The following is a 19,015-nucleotide window of genomic DNA, read 5'->3' on the forward strand; positions in this document are numbered from 1 at the left end:
GGTGACTCGTTTTTTCAAAACCGCGGTGAAAACCCCAAAAAATGGGCCCTAGTAGATCATGAGATTCGATTTCTGAGATGCGCGAAGAATTCTCTGTCATAAACAAACTTAGGTAAGTACGAAGCTTCAGATATGAAAAAAATTATTTGGCCGCAAAGCATAAATAAAGGAAAAAAGAATGTCGTTTTCACTTGAAATGGCCAGCTGACTTAGCCACAATTCGAAAGAATAAGGTTTTTTTAGAGCTCGACCTGAAATGACCGATTTTGAGGCATGCAGTGAGTTTTGTTTCGTTCGGAAGAGCTTTAAAAGTACTCGTCTTCCTAGGGGCCATGAACTTGTCAGTATCATGCAGCGATTGTTTTTTACTCAGTATTTCATTTCCATATGAGAAGAGCTTCAACCCAAGATTAAAATGGCCGACGCGTTTCAAGGTTTCCTCCTTGCAGTGGCGGTGGCGGCATTGTTGCTTTCAAGTGTAGCTCTCATTCGCCTTGACACAAATTCTGTCGAGTTGTCTTTGATGCGCCAAAATATTAAAAATCTGGAGATTCAAATTCTCAAAGCAGAGGACAGCCCATGTAAACCGTGTGGTAAGTACATAGAAGGATTCTTCAATTGATTTTTCAACTTGCCTCCAAAGTCTTTTTTTTTTAAACAGTCGCGGACGGAATAAGGCTTTCAAGTAGCAGTTTAGAGGGGAAATATGTACATTAAAGAGGTAGAAATTAATGACAAAGAACAAGGATTGAGGAATAGTAAAGGAAGATTGACGCGGATTTTATTCGCATGTCGAGTTTAAACCCGGCACTGAGGTTCAGTTGTGCAAGATGCTATATTATCATAATATAGTCCCCTTAAGGCTCGGGCGGTATTTTATCCCACACAGTTTAGGGGTATCATCGAAATTTTCAATGATGTCCGGAAATTAATAGGAAACATCCCAAATTTCATCACACCGATCAATGTATCTCATCTCAACTTTATAGATGTTTTTTTGATTAAAGGTTGTTACAGTTTTTCAGTTTGAACAAGTGGTACGATGGTAATTTAAACTACTCGAAAGAACTGGTTTTCTATTTGTCTGTGGTTATGGCCCCTTCAAACGAAATTCTTCTGTGATCTAAATCGACACCCAGTCATATTAAAAACAGAAACAGCGATCATGTTTAGGGAAGATCCAAAGTCTCATTATAAACCCCGATCGTTATGACCTATGCGTTCACATAAAAAAAATCCCTCTCAAGGAGATGAGTGAGATGAAGCATGTATTGCCTACATTGTTTTTCACACAATTCTTTCGATACTTACTCAGAAAATAAGATAAAAAAAATTGCCATTGTTTCATTTCGTTTCCTGTTCGGGTCATTTTACAGTGTGTCGAGGCATGATACGTCAAAGTCAGCCGGGTCTTTCATTTGTTTTGTCCATGTATGATTTATGACCTTGCTAGAATGGAGGGTAAGATTTCTGCACAGCCCCATACTGTTCTAAAATAAAGTCGTAGTCTCAAAGGCAATTTAATTTTTGTTGTTGTTGTCTTCTTTATCTAAGAACTAGATGCATGATGAAGTGTGGGGCTGTGTAAGATATTTCATAAAAAAATGATCTGTAAAAACACTATTTCTGAAATATGTGGGCATAGAACCGGTCATTTAGGACGCGCGCGAACTCCTCTCGGCCACTCGAAAACAAACTTAAGAAGGTGAGATTAAAAATGGTCTGAGAATTTGACACAGTTCAGTTTGAAAGCATTCTAAGATTCGATCGTTATTTATTTATTACGCAAGATTTCTTTTCAGACCACCTGGAAATACAAGAAAGTAAACAAAACGATCGCCAAAGAAGATTCTCTAGAGGCCTAGGGCTGGGTCAGGAATCCAAGCCACGCCAGGAAGGCAAGAAAGGTATCAATCGAAAGATAAAAATGGAGATAAAAAACGAAATTCGCATGGTGCTGGGTTCACTAACTCAGGTTTTCTGCGCAAAAGAAGAAAGACTTTGTTTTGGAGGCCCTAAAGGGGAAAAAGGTGACGTGGGCGTTGAAGGAATTCCTGGAGTTCGCGGGGAAAAAGGAGTCGCTGGACCGACTGGAACGAAAGGAGATAAAGGTCAGTTGACTTACTTCAATACAAGAAACCTTCTTCTTTATGCCTTTAAGTTTCATCTATGAGTACAATATAATAATGAAGATGATAATGGAAATTTGATGATGATTATGATAGTTTCAGTTCATAGGATTACTCTTTTAGAGACCTCAATGCATGTAGAAATAAACACTAGGCTATTCAATAACTGGGCACCTTACAGCTGCGTGAAAGCCGCCAAGCGAATCTAAAGTCTGATCCAGTCAGTTTCTACAGCTTTAGGGCTGCAATAAGAACGCACCACTCCAAGATGAAGCCGAATTATTCAGAGGAAAATAGCAAGATTCCGCACAACGATCGCAAATTGCTGGTGAGGATTTACTGATCTCTCAATTCATCGAATGCACGACACAATTAAAATTTTAAAAGTTTTAAAATATCAATCACGTCCTCGCTGAAAGCAACACAGCGTGAGGGTCAAACCAAAATGTTCCACTATTGTTTTTTAAGGTGATCCGGGTATTTCAGTTGCTGCTCCTACAATTATTACACCATCAAAAGTGATAACCATCAGAGAGACACAAACAGCCTCACTGTCATGCAGAGCCAAAGGACTTCCTTCACCACAAACAACCTGGGTTCGAGTCTATGGGTCTTTACCCAGTGGTCGTCACGTGATTCACAGTAATGGTACGATGATTATCAGTGGGGTTCTGTATGAAGACGCTGGAATGTATGTGTGCCAAGCCAAGAATGTTCTAGGAATCGCAAAATCGACCATGCTGCTGATTGTGCACGGTACAACATTTAAATTTTCTCGATTTAGGGAAAAGTCAATAAAAAGAAGGCTGTGATCTGGACCCATAAGTTACTAATGAGCCAACAGGGAACTTGATCCCGGCTGAACTTTAACTCAGGCTTTACCTATATATCCAGTCTCACCCCTAAGTGATTTAAAACGTTCAAAAACAGGAACGTGGGAATTCATATTAGCTGAGGGACGGGGGAGGAGGGCTCTTAACAAACTTTAGAATTGGTAAACCTGTTATGCTCACTTAATTTTTTTGTCCAGTTCCCGTTCAACTGACAAGGACGCCTCTTCCACTACGGATCGAAGAAGGACAGAGAGCCATGTTTATATGTGAAGCATCTGGATTTCCTGAGCCTGTGATAACTTGGACAGCGCTATCCGAGAGAGAGCGCATACTTACAAATGGGTCAACGTCTCTTAAGGGACAGCTGACAATCTACAACGCCACCCTTAATGATAGTGACTACTACACGTGTAATGCTGAAAATGATGTGAATGAAGTCAAAGCGTCTGCACGGTTATCCGTTCTCCCTAAACTGAAATTTCTTATCCGACCAGTCGAGCAGATGAATGCATATCTCGGCAGCACAGTGACACTGCATTGCCAAGCAAGCAAACAACCAATACAATGGGCTAAGGAAGGTGACGCTATGCCAAAAGCATTCGAGATTTTGCGCAACGGAACTTTAATTATAAATGTAACATCTATTCTCGATGGTGGATGGTACCGCTGTGCAGCAGAAAGCGAAATCGCAGTCATAAATGCAACTTCTGCCCTAACAGTCCAGGTGCGATCATGCAGTGAGTGGAGACTCGCAGGTTATAATCGCAGTGGTATTTTCAATGTAAAAGCAGATGAAGATTCACCGATGTTCAAAGTGTTTTGTAACATGACTGATAAGGGTGGTGTTGGGGTATCGGTGATCAGTCACAACTCAGAGCAGAGAACGGCCGTCGAGGGCTTCTTTTACCCAGGGAGCTATTTACAAGAAGTGACTTACGTGGGGGCAACTATGACTCAGATCAAGAACCTCATCCAGGCATCCACCCATTGTGAACAGTTCATAAAATATGAATGCCGCCATTCTGTGCTTCTTTGGAGGGGATCACCTTACGGCTGGTGGGTGTCACGTGACGGACAGAAAATGACGTATTGGGGAGGAGCTTCCCCCGACAGCAACATGTGCGCATGTGGAATGAACGACTCATGCGCCACGGGCGAAGCGTGTAACTGCGATGCCAATGATCTGATGTGGAGAGAGGACAGTGGACTACTGACTGACAAGTCCACTTTGCCCGTTACGCAGCTCCGGTTTGGTGACACAGGAGACCCAAGAGAAGAAAAAGGTTTTCATACTTTGGGAAAACTGAAATGTTATGGCATAGCCTCGACCAAGTCATAAGTCTACTTACCTAAATCCTAATAGTTGTAAGTTAGGAGTTTCACAAGAGAAAAAAATATGACAGATATGACAAAGTTTAGATACATCCGAATAAAATTAAAACTAATAGCTAATTATTCATTATCTAAGGAAGTGGAAACTGAGTCGAAGAAATAAACAATAGAACTGTTTCATGGTAGTAATCTAAAAGCTGATAGTATCCTGTTTACCAGTAAAAGGGTAACGAGGATGTCGCGGGGGATCATGCGAGTCGAAAGGTTTCAACCTTTCAAACCTCATTTCAATCTCATTTCAAAATGCGAAATAAATCACTTTTGGGGACGCTGACACGTCTGATCTCGATTCTCTAAATAATTTAGAAATATCTACCTTCTCCATGTTCCCGTCATAACAAAAATTTCTCCTGTCATTACTCTTAATGTAACGAGTAACGGTGGATGTCACCAGGACAAGAATCTTTCTTGCGCGGCAAAACTTAGACGTTTCATGAATGAAATTTCCAACTGGCGCGTAATTCTTTAAGTTATCAGAAGTTAAAAAATTATCGGTGTGTATTCGCCCAAATTATCGATGGTCTTCCATTTCCTCTACTCTCAATCAAAGCAAGCAAAGGCCTTAGGTATTTTGCAATTACCTAAGTAGCATTTAAACCCAAATTTATGTTAATACCAACTCCAAGGACGAGAATCGCTCCTGGTTCTCCTTAAAGATTCGTCACGGCTTTTTCAGCGTGAGGGAGCTGGAGCAAATCGTAAGCTTCAACTAAATAACTCTTAAATTGTGCCTTTCCACCACACACTTGATTTTCACTAAACTCGTCCCAAGCCTTAATAGTTTTAAGATGGCAGGAGTGTTTTCCTCTGTCTACAAACTGCAGTTCTCCACTACACTGATCTCTTTCTATGTTGGAGAGATTGTTCCTTAGCGCGCCTTTCCATGGATCACCAGTAAACAGTAGTGACAGCCACAAAAAGGTGTCGAAATGAATGAGTCTCCAACGAAAACAAGTTCCAAAACATGCGCATTCAGTAAAGCGCAAGGGTCTCTACAGTTAAAAGATTGATACGGGCACTTTGAGCATACGGGTTTCTACTTGGCAACCTCTCCTGCAATATACTTATTGAAATCCTTACATTTCGGGCACGTGCAATCCTCGTTGGAATTCCCACAGAGTCCCGTTCCTTCGTTGCAACATGGCGTTTCACTCTCTTCATCACACAGTGATGCCAAACCTGAGAAAGGAAGATGGTAAACTTGACCACAGCGGCTGTCCTCTCTGGGCAACTTTCTTGGAAATCCAAGGTTTTCAAGAATCGCTTTGTCTGCTTCTCGTCTATCGAGAATCTTTTCTTTAGTCACACCTGCTTTTTGATGCCATCCCCCGTGCGTCAAGCAGTCTAAAAGAAGCTGATTACAGTTAGCACTGTCTCACAGATCCTGCAAAATATTTTCCTCTTCAGCACAGCGTTTTTTTAACTCTGTTTTTTTTATCCTTGACGCCATTTTTTCGCTATCATGTAATTGATAATACACAAAGCAACAATCAAAGCTGAGAATAGAAGTACTTTCTGTTTTTTTTGCAAACATCCTGCGAAGTAAACACACCTGTCAGATTCGAGTAGTGTTTTTAGTATCATTGGATTGAACGCTGAGATCTTCTTGCAAATTTAGTCCAACAAGGAAAACAAGTAGCTATTCATGTTTCATGCTTCGTCGAAGTGATTCTTAAATTACCAGTATGCTTCCAAGATAAAGTTTATCCTCCTTTGATACTACGTATTACAACAAATTCACACGAACACGAAGAACGCCAATTACTGGAGCGCAATCCCGATGATCACAAAATTATTCCTCTTAATTCTGTAATGTCATGCTTTGTACCGTGACTCTCAATGCATTATTTGATTACTTTCTGTAAAAAAATGCGCCTCTCAGTTTTCTGCCAAAATTAACTCAGAAACTGATGTTTTCAATGTCGATTTACATTCGAAGCATTTAAATGAAGTTAAACGATGTGACGCAAAATAGCACAAATACAGCGGTATTTCTTTTCAGTAAAACGTATCAGCAATATCATGTCAGTACGCCATTATGAGATCGAATTTGGCTTGTGCAGCGGATTCCAAAATGATTCTGCATAGTATGAGTTTGTTAATGCTCATTTCTTACCTTGACAAGTAGGAAACTTTACAAGTCAAAACACTCATAAAAATAGATTCAGTCGCTCATAAGTCAAGGTTTATTCTCTTCAGCTTTTTTTAACCGAGACACAAAGCATATTTAATTCTGTTTTTACAAGAATAGTCTGCCTAACTACGGTAGAATCAAGAAATTATCACACGTGTTTTCGTGAGCCACTTGGTTTTCCAAGCAACCGAGTCTGTTGAAAAGCAATTAAAACCCTAACGTGAATATCATTATGAATTTCTCACAGTTCAAGCACAAAACTGAATTCTTGGGGAGATGTAAAATTCTGGACAAGTGTCCTCAAGTTTCTTTGTGTATATGAAGGAATGAACGTTATTTTCAACCTTGTGAAACCATAACGGAGTTTGATTCCCTCGCCTCAGTGTCTTTCTTCCCCCTCTTGCCCTTATAAAGGTTAACGAAAGGAACTGGGAACAAAGATTTCAGAGCCAGTTATCATTCTACACTTAGCGTAAGGTCCCGAGGGAAACAGTTTTGTTTTCCCGAGAGTCCTGATGTTTCCTGAGACTTTCCCTTAAACAATCATATGCTGTTGTATTCGGCGCGCGGGCAACAACTGCGCAATTGTATCCCGGTCTTGAATTTGATCAGGGGCACGTGACCAAGAATCAACCAATCACAGTGCTCGTTTTGTTGAATGGAGGTCTAGGTATTTAACAAGAGGACTTATCCTCCTAGTATTAGATACAGTAACTTAGTAGTTCTAATGGTAGATTCTGGGATCACTGGCTTAACCACCTACGTGGGTCCTAAGCTAGTTTGTTTCACGGTTTTTTTAAATAGCTTTCACCAACAATTTCATTGTTCCCATTTCTTCCTTCAATTATTTCCGACTGTTAGTTTAGGGTTAGGATTTCCACCTTTCCATGTGTTTCGAATAATCGGTCTTAGGAAGATAAATGAGACAACTAACACTCCAAAATACCTGACAAAATAAATGCTTGGGATAAGGGGAAGCGGAAAGGAGGGGGGGGGGGGGAGAGAATGAATGCTTTGGAAAACGCGATATGTTCCGCGTGTCAAGCCACGTGTATTGTGCGCAAACTTTACCAACAGAGACTTTGAGCAGATAATCCAGAGGATTTAATGGATTGGATTAATGTGCAGGGACGTGCTCAGACTGCAAACAACGGATCCCTTCCAATTTCAGCAAGATGCGGAAACATTTGATGAAGTATTTGAGAATAAAATAACTGGAAGGCAGTACACTTGTCAAGCAGCATCAGCATTTAAGCATCCACAAATAAGCGCTGGTTTTAAATTCGTGGTTTAAGATGAATTACAACTCATGCTATCTGCATAATTTTGATATAAAAATTAATTATGAATTGGAACAAACACCTGATTATTTAAGGAGCGTAATCAGATTACATCATGCGCCACAATAAAATAAAACTTTGCTCTTTGCTCTTTGTTTCAATTGGTCATTGAATAATGATCGAATGGTCAAATTAAATCTTAAACAGGTACGATAAAATTGAAAAGAGAAAAATCGGAACAAGATTATGCAACATCCCTCTCTATACGTCCCTTTATGTTATCAATATTGAGTTTATACTGCCTCAAATTCATTGTGATAAACCACTTTCTGCTATCTGGAAACTAAAGACTGACACAGGCGAACGATAAAATAACAATAAATAATGTTAATAGTAAAAATAATAATCTCAGTAATAATAGTCGTGAATTCATTTCTTTTGAGAATTATTGAGAGGCTTATGTAATAAATGCCGCATCAAATGCTTGAGAACTCAACAGTTGCGACATTCCATTTTCCCTTAAATCTGAGAAAAAAATTTCTAGATACTCATTCTTTGAGGGTTTTCTTTTGAACTGAAAAAAGAACGCCAACAATAAAGGCTCCTGAAAGCCACTCGTTAGAACATATTACGTGACTTCGACTTGACGAAGCACAAACCTCTTCAGTTATGAAGAAGGTCAACATCAAACGAAAATTAGTTAACCGTTTCACTCCCACAAGTGAGCAAGACAGAATTTCTCCTTACAATATCAATACAATATCAAGCAGGTAGGTGATGAGAATAGAGAAGAATATTTATCATGGGATCATCAGTTGATCAAATACCAAATTCTCAGAACTAACATCATAAGAATTGTATGGCAGATAGTAAGGAGAATTACTAATTAGATCCTGGGAGTGAAAGAACGTGTGACAAATAACATTAAAGATAGTGTGCTCTTAAGAAATTGTAAAGCAAGCCGTATCGTGCAGTTTAAAACTGAAGAAGAAGCATTAAGAGACGGTTGGGCAAGAGGCATTTTTTGTAACGCGACGAGTCCAACCTGACTCATTTAAAAAATCTACACATCTGGCAAACAACCGTTTGGCGTTGACATATTGGAGTATTATTAGTCCTGCTATGTACTAAGAAGTGTTTAGAATATTGTGTTTGCCTAACTTGTGAAATAATGGATATTAGCTCCGTCGACGCCCGAAACTTTTGCACCCGGCAGACATTGCAAGTTACTTCTTTCTTCCTTACTCGAAATCAACGTTAGCGAATAGAGTCAATGAGTAACACAATAAATATCACGAGGATTTGTGCATGTAATTTTATGTTGTTGATGGAACGGGCAACGACAAAACTAATAATAGAAGGTCACGTTTGTGAACGATTTGCTCTCTGACGTCAAAAAGGTGTTGATGGTGGCTATTTCAAAGGACACCGCCATGGACAGTTTCATTTCCTGTCTTCACTTTATGCTACTCTAAAAGGAAGTATTTCAAGCTAATTTCGGCATCTTAAAGCAGCCTTGTCAGAAAGTGTATGTAGTAAGTTTACTCAAGGGGTAAACATGCAGACTTTGATCAAGAATATATTATGTGGGGTCTGCAGATTCAAAACAAGTTCAATCATTTATAGCAATTTATAGAAATAATGGTTCTGAAATGCTTACCTTTATCAAGTCTGTGGATTACATTAAAGAACCATCACTCAAAGAGATCCCGTTGAGGCAGTTTATAGAGCAAATAAATGAAGTTTTTACAATAGCCTCTCGAAAGTGATAGCGAAAGCAAAGCGTTATAAGCGTCATGATAAAAAAAATAAGTGAGAGTAAATTCAGAAGTTCTCAGTGGTAAAAGCGTTTTTTTAATAAGTTGTATCATAATAAAGTGGAAGACTAGGAGACAATTAAAACCTATAAAGGCCAGTACAGTCTTATATAACTTCAATGAAGTGTTTAGTTCACAGAATTAAAAGTTATAAGTATATTTTGTTATTTAATAACAAGTTGTCACATGATTTGTAAGAGTGCTCGATGACCTCTCTCAATTGCTTCAACGGGCGATAGATCTTTGAGTTCTGTTATTTGGTAAAACCTTCGATGACTTCCAAAAATTAATTTTTAGTTACTAAAGAAACACAAAATGGGTTCGTTTGATACTGTTTTATCCTCGCTGAAAGCAACTATACATAATTTGGCAGCAAACGATGAAAATCTCGTAACTATATAAAGGATGCTACTTTGGATTACACTGCAAATAATGCAACAGATAATGACCCAAAGCCGACTTGTGGCTGACTGACGTTTTGTAAAAGACGTTTGCTCTCTCCTTGCTTGTTCTCGTTGAATGCCATATTCATTCAAAATAAGCTTCAATTCAGATTTTGTCTCCTATTAGCTGAGTCGACCCCAGCTGAACAAGGTCGACACACTTTCCCCAGTTTAGCTTCAGATGTGTATCATTGGATACTCGTTTTAAAACTATTAGGACGAAAACGTGTGGCTAGGATTGGTTACTGGAGTGTACAGGCCTTGGACAATAAAGGCATAACACGAAAATCTAACAGTGTCAACAAAATAATCTTCTAAGCCGGTAGTCTTAGCGGGTATGGAATAAACACCTGGACTATTAGACCACTAAACAGAAGAGAAGTTTGTCGCAACAAAAGGATTCTAATTTATTTTAAGTTGTTATAATACATGAATGGGTTTAACTTGTTCAAATTCGTCAAATCTTAATCCGTGTTGGAAACATAGTTTTCTTGCAATCAAGACATCGATATGATTCTGTTGTCCGTATCAGCAACGGATTTATCTAAAAAGTTTTGGGAAATGTGATAAGCGAACCATAGCATAAATTCTTCAGTTTCTTTATTCATTGTCCGGGAGTTCATATCTACATGATGTTCGCATTTGTTACATGTGGCTGTGTGGATATTGAAATGCTCTTACTCGCACCTGACGCTTACCGGCAGATTTTTGCATAAAAGGCACTGAACTTCCCTTGGATGTAAACTGGATAAAGTTATTAGGATTCAGAAGATTCGAAGCATGGACATGCAAATATCTCAGTTAAGAACAAATTGGTTAAGCTCTAAAAACCAGTTTTACTGTATAGGAAGGGTACATAAGGCACAGCGGTTGTGAATAAGAATGCTCCGTCTTTGGAACGACATCATGCACTGATTCTTGTTTAGACCAAAGACAAGGTCAATCAACGTCCCTGAAAAGGGTTCGTTTATTGACTCAGACCCACGTAATTTATTCAACTTTTTCAAGTTACAAAGCTAACAGAACCGAAAATCTGTCATCTTGAGGGTCCTTTGTTTTGTTTTATTCAAGTTATTGCTTTAGTAAACCGCGAGAGCTATACCGCGCGTTATTGCCTCGCTGTAGACTCGGTCAGACGTCAGTTGAGTGGAACAATACCTTGTTTGTATTTCCTGCAATCCACTGGAAGGAGGTAATAACTTTTTAATTTCGGATCAATGTCCTCTCAGTCATCACATGTGACAATCCACTATGTTTGTCAACGCGTCACGACAAGAGATATCAGCCACAAAACAAAGAGAGCTACAATAGACTGCGGTTTCTTGTTAATTGGAAAAATTCCTTGGTCGCAAAAGTTTTCTGCGGTATACGGCGAAAGAAACTGCAATGCACGAACAAGCATGTAAGAAAGTTTTAACTTTATTTGGAGTAAAAACTTATTAACTGCTGTTCCCAAGCGATAGAACGAGTCGCAAATGGGATTCTCAAGACTACGAGAGCGGAAAATACCGTTTGGCTTTATTGGTTCAAATGAGTAAGCTCAATGTACATCTATGATCTTGAATTCAAGAAGTTGCAGAAAAGGTTTAAAGGAAACATTGACTACATGAAATTGTCTTAAAATGGCAAAAATGATTTGAAATGATTCTTATGTTCAATAAAATTGAAACCAGTCCCGACCAATCCAGAATTTACGTTCTTGGGACACGAAGGGACATAACTCCTCATAATTTCGACGCCCTTCCAATTTAAGTCAACTTTTATTCAGCCGTGAAATCGTTTACAATTAAAGATTTAAAGACTTAAGCAATTTTTAAAACTCTCCTGAAAACCTTTACGATAATGTTCCTTTGAATTCCTTTCTCAATGAACTAAAATTTAGGAGAACTTCGGAACGGGTGTGCCTCGGGGGTGCCTCAGAGTAGATGACAGAAAATCTTATAGTTCTCCAAATCAATGACAGCAGTGAAATTTTTTTCCAAGACTAAACTGAAAAATCATCATGTAAGCCAGAGCATTTTAAACAATAAATCGACTTTTCACAAATACTAGTAGAAGATATCAACTTAAAACATCACAGAGTGATGTCAACAGACATGCAGTCTGTTAAACTTGGAAGATATAAAAAAGAAAACAACAACATATAATACAGTTGATTTAACTTTGCCAATTACACAGAAAACATATATTGTGCAACGGCCAGCAACATTGTGTTGATCTGATAGTCAGTAATTACAGATGAATTATTAGTTATAAGTCTTCGCTAAAAGGTTCTTTGTATAATTGCGTCCTTCAGAGAAATCAGGAAGTAACAACTATTGTATTGGAAAAGACACAAGACACGTTACTTGTAAACAAATTCAATTTATTTCATTGATCACAAATGAGATATTAGTGTGGGAAATACATTTTCCATGCTCTCAGAGAAAATACAGGGTACTACATGGAAATTATAGTTCTGAATTAAAGGATGACTCCTCCATTGTACAGTGAAACATTTGTCAATTTATTCTGTATACTACGTGCCGAGCTGCAGATGGTTTTAAATTATTCACAGCCAGAAGAAATCTCAAACTTGAATTATAAAAGAAACGTAGATCAGAATTTCGTCGTTCTCGATTTCCTTCAAATAACTTTAAGATGAATGACAAGAAAATTAAAAAAGTGTTGTTCTAAAGCTGGTTATATATCTATCGTGCTGTGTTATAAATTGATATATCTACACGCCGTGTTTTTTGCCGGTGGTGCAGGAAGATTTGTGGTTACAAAGACTCAACATCTTCCATGTTTCACGTTCTTCCCTATCCGTTGGTAAATCGAACCTCGGTGTCGTAACTTCATGACGGTTTCCGTAGTTCGGTTCCTTTCGGAAGGAAACTTAAAAGCTGAAATAGTACCTTCTCAATAGATTCTTTTGTTTGTTGTCGCTCGGCAGAGAGCTCAGTATAAAACTCACAATCTCCTTTTAAAACTCCAATTAAGACAGCTTTTTTTTGGTAATGGACGTTTAAGTTGAACACACAGAGACACAAGCTTACTTCAGGAAAAGAAACCTTTCACTTGTACTTTGCAAAGTGTTTCTAGTTAATTAAAAAAATCTTTGTTAGCTTTTCTCTAGATTAATAGCTAATTAGCAAGCGATAGAGCAAGCCGACAGACAACAAGGATAGTCCCTAAGTATTTGACGAATATAATTTTCTTCTCCATGAGAAGATTAGAAAGTGTACAAAAAACGAAGAAAAGGCTTTTCACTAAGCCACGAGCACTCTAAAACCTAACTGAAATCAGATCGAGTCACTGTTCTAATTTATTTGACCTAATAGGAAAAAGTGAAAACCGTTTTTGTAAACATTGCCCGCGCTGTCGGTAGCGGGTCTATGGCTCGGCAAATAATGAATATATTAACAAGTTTGGCGTAAGAAGCATTTCTCACCCGAACAAATTTAATAAAAGCCCAGATTTGCCTTAAAAGTCTAAAGAAAAAATTACCGTGAGTCTTGTTAGATTTTTCGGAATCGGAAAGTACTTTGTAAATGAGCTATGAATCGCATTTAGCGCAAGTTACAATTTTGAATCTTACAGTTTTTTTCGCAAATCCAAACTCCATTGTGAAGCCAATAATTTAAGAAAACTTCGTGAATGAAACAAATCTGCGGAAGGCGCCAAGACCGAATTTAATAAACTATTTATTGTAGACAACACAAAGCGGTTTCAAAAGGTTCTGTTTACTCGGCACTGTCTTTTATAACGAATTAATCGATACATGGACTTTAATAAAGTTTTGACTTCTCGAAAATTTTGCCTTTGTGCGTTAAACAAACATGCAGAAATCTAATCAGTAAGAAGTGAGAAAACAGGTAACTCCGTGACTTTAAGGCGAAAAAGAAATATGGATCGTTTTCTTTTGACAATTTTATATCATGAATTTCAATTGTGGTCGATTTTTATCGCCGAATCATTTATCGTCAAACTGTTTGACAAAGGCCTCAATGTACTTGAGTTCACCATTGTAAGCCAGACAAGAGTGACAGAAAAAGCTTCTTGCTAGCTAAAAGTCAAACGGTTTACAAATCAAATCTCAGCATGGCTAATTATAACTCGATGGCTTACTATCAAAGCGTATTAGCTCCACAATAAAGTACTTGAATAAAATTTAATCAACAAATTCTTGTCAAGTTGTTTCGCCTGTTCGTCTTGATACAGTCAACATTATTTACACATTGTTAGGAATACGATACTTTATAAGGCAAGCCTCGACGTGGTTTAACGGTGCAGCCTTTCGTTAACGTCAACAATCCAAAAAAGTTACCGAAACATCTCTACGTCAATTGTTTTGCCTTGTGTGCCCGACAGAGTTCATTTCGATAGAGATTTCGCGTTTTGAACTTTCCGTGGTTTCCTTTGCTTTTTCGCTACTGTGTGACGCAAGGACGTCAATGAAGTGTTCCGGCAGATAATTAGCCAACGGCACCTCACAAAAGGGTCGGCGCCACACACCGCAATTGACATTTGCGAAGTATTTTTCAAACTAAACAATTGAATGCGTTAAAATGTAATTAATATAGATATGAGTTTATTTATTATCAGGCTGCTCTCTGATTGGCTGACGGTTCCCTGAGCTTCGATGTACAGTTTGTAAAGAAACTCAGTGACGCATAAAGTCACAGTCCCAACTTGGACGTATGCCGGTTGGATCGCGGCCGACCCCATAGTGTGTCAGCAACTTACACAATCAAACCATCCCTAAAGCCTTGTTCAGCGCCTCAGGTGACTTAAAGTTTTTGTGCTGCGGCTGGAAATCATCGTGCAATAAAATTTCAGCACCAAAAATATCCGCGAGTAAGATGAGTTCACCAAGAGATTCGCCCGAGCTGCCGTCCTACGACATCAACAACAATCAACCAAGCAAAGACTTTTCACAAAAGTGTGTAGACTCGCTCGAAGGTAAGATTTTCCTCTCGAGGAAGAAGAACGTAGATTACTTTCCAGGATTCTAGATAACTAAGTTCTAATTAGTTCAGGATTTCTCAGGGATTAAGTGTTAATCTTGCCTGAAACAACAATATGTGTTCTTACTTTTCACAATTGGAAGTGCGAACGTGCTGAACGCAGTGAAATGAGCACTTTTGTCACATTCCAGGAAGACGGAGCGCAGTGTCCTTACGCGCGAAGCGTGTTTTTCCTGCTCTTATTCTCCCCGGAAGGTGCTAATCATTTTATGAATGTTGTTTACGTTTTATCCTGCAGAGACAGCGTCAGTGGATGGCGATGGATCGAAGCAGAAACGAAAACAGCGAAGACAACGAACTCACTTCACCGCCTATCAGCTGCAGGAACTTGAGAAAATGTTTTCAAGGAATCGATATCCTGACATGGCTGTCAGAGAAGAACTCGCTATGTGGACAAGCCTCACAGAAGCACGAGTCAGGGTAAGGTAAATTAAACAAGACAAACACTAGATTCGACCAAGTCGGGGCCGGTAGCTCGCGCGGCAGGGCGACGTCTTAGTTGGGTGATGCTAAATAATTGAAGCGCAACCAAATTATCAAACGTTTGGCACGATGCACGACAAACGCCTGCAGATTTTCACATGGAAACTCATATATTTCCCGCACAATGAGATCGTTTTTTTATCATTATATTGCTAAGCTTACAAGGAATATGGCTGTTTGTTTGCACAAAAACAAGCGCCACTTAAGTCTGGCATTTTGAATACGGAATGAAAAAAGCGAACAGTGTAGTTGTCCTTATGCTCGACGCGTGAATTATTTACAATACCACAAAATAACCTGGACCTTATTCAACTAATGGTACCGCCTTGAGGCAGATTCTCTGAAGGTTTCAGTTCTCTCAGTTGGATCCATAAAATCTCTTTGATCGCGAGTAGAACCAGTAAATTGGGATTAGAATCACTTTAAAGTCTCAAATATCGTCAAGATGTTTGCTTTTTTAATGCATTTCTTCAAAATGTATTTCCGTGCAATTACATTGTTTACCTCAGGCTTCGTCAAACCGTTTCAAAAGCACCTGGTTGTCAACAGTTCAAGTCGCTGCTCGAAACTCGTCAATTCCTCTTCATAACAAGTTCAAAAGACAGCAAGAAGCTAAAAATCTCGTGCCTAGTATTTTCATCAGCCTTCTTAAGCCTTTTTTGTCCCGTTAAATCTTTCGTACCACCTAGATGATAGATCTGGAAAGCTTTCAGTGTTAACACCTTTGCAAATACCTGAATACCAACTGTACCTGTATTGTGGCTATTAGCAGAAACAGGTGAATTTTCTGAAATGGTTGAGGGAAACATTAACAACGGGTAAAATTTGCTCGCATTTCAAAAGACTCAGAATCTTTCAAATTGTCGATACAAGAGCCAGATATAACATCCGGTGTCTCTAAAACTTTAATGGCTGTTTGCTGCTCCCTGCCCTCGTCTTTTCATATTGAAAGCAGCCTAATAACAAACTCAAACGTGTGAAAAAAACTTGTTGGGATTCATTCCACTTTTCACACTTAGCTTCGAAGGATAAAAGCATAGTCTTAACTGGGCTTTCATAAACACTAGTTCGTCGACATTTTAGTCTGGTCTTTTTTAGCTTCTCTTAATGTTCTGTACTTAGACTCTGGTTTTGATAACATTAAAAACTTTTATCTCTCACGGCCATTTGTTTTTCAAGGAGAAGGGAAGTTTGATTTTTAAATAGACCATTAAAAATGTTAAAAGCTTTGTGCTTGTATCGAATTTCAGTAACGACGATATTCACAAACACTCAATACTGCAATTTATCATCACATTATTTATTAGATTGTGCATCACTTTTCATCGGCTAATGTGCCTGTAGATCGTCCTACACGTAATGTTGGAAGACAAACAAATAGATGTGACACATATATTATTTTCTTTCTATTAGGTGTGGTTCAAAAACCGTCGAGCAAAATGGCGCAAAAAGGAGAAAAATAACCCGCCGAATATCCTCGGGCAGGAAAAAAACAGCAGCATTATTCAGAGTGTGAATGGATTTAGTTTTGATACCATAGGTTCTATGCGCTACGACAGCTCGGAAACCACGCCGTCAGTGTATCCAAACTATGGTGCGAACTACTGGAGCAAGGGAGGACCGAGTATTGGCTACAGCTCCTTACAGCAGACTGGCAACACTTTGGGGTACAATTCACAGTTTCAGATACCTTCACCATGCCCGGTTCCACCGCAAATATCGGGATCGTTGAGTCCATTTTCAACTCCGATATCGAGCGAGAATAGTTCAACTTACGCCCCAAACTCATCCAGTGTGCCAAGTATGCCCTGTGGATATCCACCAACGTACGGTTACCAGGAACAAACTTCGGTTTATTTAAAAGGTAAAGGATCGTCGCTAAACCACTACCCGAACTATTCTCAGTCGAATCCTTACAGTCCATATCCTTACGGGATGGCCGAAATACCGATTAATATTTAGCGTTAACAAACAATGCCTGACAATGGAGTTACTTAAAGGACTACACAGAGAAAAGAAGTTTTAAAAACACTCTTTTAAAGATGCCTTTCGTTCGAAAAGCAGTTGCTAGAAGCAGAACAGTTTGAACTGATTTGATTCTTCAGTTTGATTCTAGGTTTAAAACCGACATTAGCACTAAAACGTAATTAAAAAGCGAAAACGATCTCTTGAAGTTAATAGATGCAATCTAGTTGAGCTCGGATGTTGTGTAGTCAATGCTGAATACATTTTATTTAAAGGTTTTAGTTACAAGATTCAATGTATTTAAAGTAGTTATAGAAAAGATCGTCGTGTCAGTTTTTAGACAAGCAAAGTGTTAAAAAGTTTCTGAAATTATAAATGAAGGTTAGATTTCCCTGAAATTTTTTCTAATAGTTTAGAATGTAATATTGTTCAACAGTCTCTGCTAGACACTTTCATGGATCACACTTCAACGACATTCAAATTTTTCTATTGTTCCTGGCAGACTCTCGGCGCATAATCATTTTGGACGAAACGAACACGACTTCGCGTATATTTTCCAAAGTTAATTCGCGTAAATCTATCGCCTCATTCAGTTAAGAACGGTTTGATACAAGATATAAGCGTTTCCTAATAATGGTTTTGTCTCAGGCCCGTGTATTTCTCGCGTCTTAATCCCGGAGTACATTGACTAAGTTATTAAGGTAATATCAAACTATTCTTGTATAAGGCGATGAACTGTTGAAAAGTGCTAACTCAAATGAATAAGTCTTTCCTTTTAATCTCAGCTGTGAGAAGTCACAACTTACAAGCGTTTACAAGAGACACGCCCGAGTTACCATAACAAGCACTTTGGAAAAGTGCACCCCCATAAAACAGAAAAATTTCGCGACGCGCTAGAGCATAATGTTTTTAATTTACGACGCCAATTGCATAAACCCGAACAGTATACAATGTTTGAATGCAATCTCTAGAGGCCGTGTTGTTTTGCCCTGGGAATTTTCAGCTGTATTTAAGTTTACACAGTCAATAAAAGGCTAAATGTTGTGCGCAGTCTTTGTGTGGTAATTCAGTCTTTTCACATACATAGACAAAAGAGAGAGCTCCATTGTACGTGTGTCTTCAGCCATAAAAGAGACCGCTCGAAAGCGCTTCGGTTCCCAGGGATTTTTTATGACCACCTGAGTTTTACTATGAAACCGAAAAATTTACGAAAAAAAAAACTCAGTTTATCTTTGAATTTTTAGCGTTTTTATCTTTCCAAGAAATGCATCTAAAATGAACACAGGAAAATGCAAATTGGCTAGACTTCTTTTCAAAATAGCTGTTTAAAAATTCAATTGACTATGAATGTCAAAAAAAGCGATAAAAAAACGCAGTTTGCCGGACGCGAAAGGATGCGACTAAATAGGCCCATTACATTGATGTATCTGATGAAATAAGATAAATACACCATAAATTGTCAACAAAACGTCTTTATGCCAAGAAATAAATTGCATGCAACTTACGGAGATGAATCTTGCACGGAATCGC

At 38.6% G+C, this 19,015-nt stretch overlaps 2 protein-coding genes and 1 pseudogene across 2 annotated transcripts; 2 read left to right on the forward strand and 1 right to left on the reverse strand.

The window, feature by feature from the left end:
• Nucleotides 1–367: 367 nt before the first annotated feature.
• Nucleotides 368–4,628, forward strand: LOC113687153 (uncharacterized). The gene is made up of 4 exons (XM_027204864.2): nucleotides 368–593; nucleotides 1,803–2,111; nucleotides 2,598–2,885; nucleotides 3,160–4,628. Exons 1-4 carry the CDS (start codon nucleotides 416–418, stop codon nucleotides 4,299–4,301), a joined length of 1,917 nt encoding a protein of 638 aa, XP_027060665.2. The 5' UTR covers nucleotides 368–415; the 3' UTR covers nucleotides 4,302–4,628.
• On the reverse strand, nucleotides 4,607–6,391 carry LOC113687143 (uncharacterized; annotated as a pseudogene).
• A 7,905-nt stretch (nucleotides 6,392–14,296) lies between these two features.
• On the forward strand, nucleotides 14,297–18,535 carry LOC113664511 (uncharacterized). The gene is made up of 3 exons (XM_027180119.2): nucleotides 14,297–14,972; nucleotides 15,276–15,457; nucleotides 16,934–18,535. The coding sequence occupies exons 1-3, from the start codon at nucleotides 14,873–14,875 to the stop codon at nucleotides 17,480–17,482; spliced, it is 831 nt and encodes a 276-aa protein (XP_027035920.1). The 5' UTR covers nucleotides 14,297–14,872; the 3' UTR covers nucleotides 17,483–18,535.
• The last annotated feature ends 480 nt before the right edge of the window (nucleotides 18,536–19,015 follow it).

Source organism: Pocillopora damicornis, chromosome 13 (assembly GCF_964200805.1).
Source record: "Pocillopora damicornis chromosome 13, jaPocDami1.2, whole genome shotgun sequence".
NCBI lineage: Eukaryota > Metazoa > Cnidaria > Anthozoa > Scleractinia > Pocilloporidae > Pocillopora > Pocillopora damicornis.